The following is a 2,784-nucleotide window of genomic DNA, read 5'->3' as shown; positions in this document are numbered from 1 at the left end:
CAGCAGCAGCAGCTGCTGCTGCTGCTTCTGCTGCTGCTGCTGCGTGAAGCAAAATAGCAACAACGGCGAAGCTTGCAGCAAAGCAGCAGCAGCAGCAGCGGAATCTGCAGCAGGTACGACAGCAGAAGCAGGAACAGTAGCGGCAGCAATAGCAGCAGCAGCAACAGCAACAGCAGCAGCTGCAGCAACAACAACAGCTGCTGCAGCAGCAACAACGGCAGCAACTTCAGCAGGAACACCGAGAGCAGCGGCACTACAAAGCAGCAGGAGCATCAAAAATAGCAGCAGCAGCAACGGCTGCTGCAGCAGCAACAACAGCAGCAACAACGACAGCAGCAGCAGCAACAACAGCAACAACAGCAAAAGCAGCAGCAACGACAACAGCAACTGCCACAGCAATAACAGCAGCTGCTACAGCAGCAACAGCAGCAACTGCAGCATGACGAGCAACTGCAGCGGCAGCAGAACCAGCAACAGCACAACAGCAGCAGCAGCAACGGCAGCAGCAGCAACAGGAACAGCAGCAGCAACAGCAGCAACAACAGCAGCAGCAGCAGCAGCGTGAAGCTCACGTCGATACACCCGAGCACCTTCTGCCTTCCAGCCCTCATCATTTATTATTTGTTTATTTATTTATTTTTGTTATTTATTTATTTATTATTATTATTTATTTATTTATTATTATTTATTAATTGTTATTTATTCATTTATTTATTTATTTGCTTTAGGGGCTCTTTTAAAGAAAGGCTTCGAAGTGACCCTCGTCAACAGAGGCAGCGACGACTGGGGCCTCAGACTTTGTAAATAAATAAATAAATAAATAAATAAATAAATAAATAAATAAATAGTTAATTAATTAATTAATTAATTAATTAGTTGTAGATGGGGGGCTGGTTGGCTAGCTAGGCTCTTAGCTAGCTAGGTGTGTGGCTAGCTAGCTGGGAGAGTGGGTAGCTAGCCAGCTAGCTAGCTAGCTAGCCACTTTTCTAGCGGGCCAGCTAGCTATAGCTAGCTAGCTAGCTAGTTGGCTATCTGGCTAGCTGGCGTGCCTCCTGGCTGGCTAGCTAGCTAGATGGCTAACTAGCTAGTTGGCTAGCTAGCCACTTAGCTAGCCAGCTAGTTAGCTAGCTAGCTGGTCCTGAGTGTGTGGAGCTAGCTAGCTAGCTAGCTAGCTAGCTAGATGGGCCACTGGCTAGATAAGCAGCTTCTTTCTTTGCCAGCTAGCCAACAAGCAAACCACTTAGCTAGCTGCCTGGTGAGGGATAGCTAGCTAGCTAGCCAGCCAGCTAGCTAGCTAGCTAGCTAGCCAGCTAGCTAGCTAGCTAGCTAGCTAGCTAGCTAGCTAGCTAGCCAGCTAGCTAGCTAGCTAGCTAGCTAGCTAGCTAGCTAGCTAGCTTGTGAGTTTGTTTGAGTGGCTCAGGGGAGGAGCCAGGAGTTACGCAAATAAAAAGTGACCGAAATAAAACTGAGGCTTTTGCCGAGGCAATTCGAAGGGCCACTGGCAGCCAGGTTAGGGTTTAGGGTTTGGGGTTTGGGGTTAGGGGTTGGGAATGTGGAGTTGTGAGGTGTCAGGGTCTGCGCTCGACACTCCAGGGCTAGGGTTTATGGTTTAGGGTTTAGGGTTTAGGGTTTGGTTGAAGGCTAGGGTTTAGGGTTTGGTTGAGGGTTTAGGGTGTAGGTTCTGGCTGAGGGTTTAGGGTCTAGGGTTTAAGGCTTTTGTGGCTTCTCAGCTGGCGCAGCGACTCGGGGCATGAAATACTGCGGCTGTAGATCAAGGGTTTAGGGTTTAGGGTTTCGGGTTTAGGGTTTAGGGTTTGTGTGTTTGTGCAGCCATGGGTTGGAGTAGTGGATTTTTCTGGCTACAAGCCTCACCAGATAGAGGTGAGTGTTTAGGGTTTAGGGTTTATGTTTCAAGGTTTAGGGTTTAGGGTTTAGGGTTTAGGGTTTGTGTCGCAGGCCTCGCTGGAGGGTTTGGGCGAGGGTTTTGGGGTGTACGTGTACATCTCGACTGACAGCGTGTATGAAGTTTCGGATTCGAATTTGTGAGAAAAGTCGAAAACGCTTTTTAAAACACCATTTTGGAGGATTAGAAAGTCTTTTTGAATTAGAAAAATAAAAAGAAGAATAAAACCTCGAAAAAGGGCTAAAAAAACGGAGAAAAAGCAAAAAAGTACATGCATTTGCAAAAAGTTGAATTTTGAACAGAATATGAATTTCAAGGATTCTCGGCCAAAATAATGCAATTTGAAACCATTTAATGAAATAAATGAATTGAATTGTTTTTTAAATTCATTTATTTCAAAAAAATTCAAAAAACGAAAAAAAAAAAGACTTCTGTTGCACCGCGCGTTTCAATTCTTCTTTTCAGCTTTCTTCCAACTCCAGCTTCCATTCAATTCATTTATTTATTTACTTATTATTTATTTATTTATTTATTTATTATTTATTTATTTATTTATTTATTTGTTTATTTTGATTTCATTTCCCGCAGATGGCGAGAGGCCGAGTGGGTCTTCGAGGATTTCGCAGAAAGGCCAAAAGATTTGAAAGAAAGAAAAAGAAGAAATAAAATGGACAAATATGGAAATGTAAATCTTATTATTTTATTTATATTGTTTTATTCATTTTATTTATTTCATTTATTTTATTTTACTTTATTTATTTATTATGTTTTATTATTTAATTTAATTTAATTTCATTTCATTTCATTTACTCTGTTTGATTTGATTTAATTTGATTTAATCCGCTTTAATTTGATCTGATTTGATTTGGTTTATTTTGTTT

At 42.2% G+C, this 2,784-nt stretch overlaps 1 protein-coding gene across 1 annotated transcript; it reads left to right on the top strand.

Annotated features, from left to right (window-relative positions):
* Positions 1-1,420: 1,420 nt before the first annotated feature.
* Positions 1,421-2,046, top strand: ETH_00012485 (uncharacterized protein; the record flags this gene model as incomplete). Its single annotated transcript, XM_013379030.1, has 3 exons — positions 1,421-1,509; positions 1,831-1,881; positions 1,957-2,046. Coding segments are annotated over 3 exons (230 nt in total), but the record flags the coding sequence as incomplete, so codon positions are not given.
* Positions 2,047-2,784: the final 738 nt, after the last annotated feature.

Source organism: Eimeria tenella, genomic scaffold, assembly GCF_000499545.2.
Source record: "Eimeria tenella Houghton genomic scaffold, Eth_scaff1322, whole genome shotgun sequence".
In the NCBI taxonomy this organism is placed as follows: Eukaryota; Apicomplexa; class Conoidasida; order Eucoccidiorida; family Eimeriidae; genus Eimeria; species Eimeria tenella.
The sequence above is the reverse complement of the archived record's forward strand: the minus strand, read 5'-3'. Positions and strand labels throughout refer to the sequence as shown.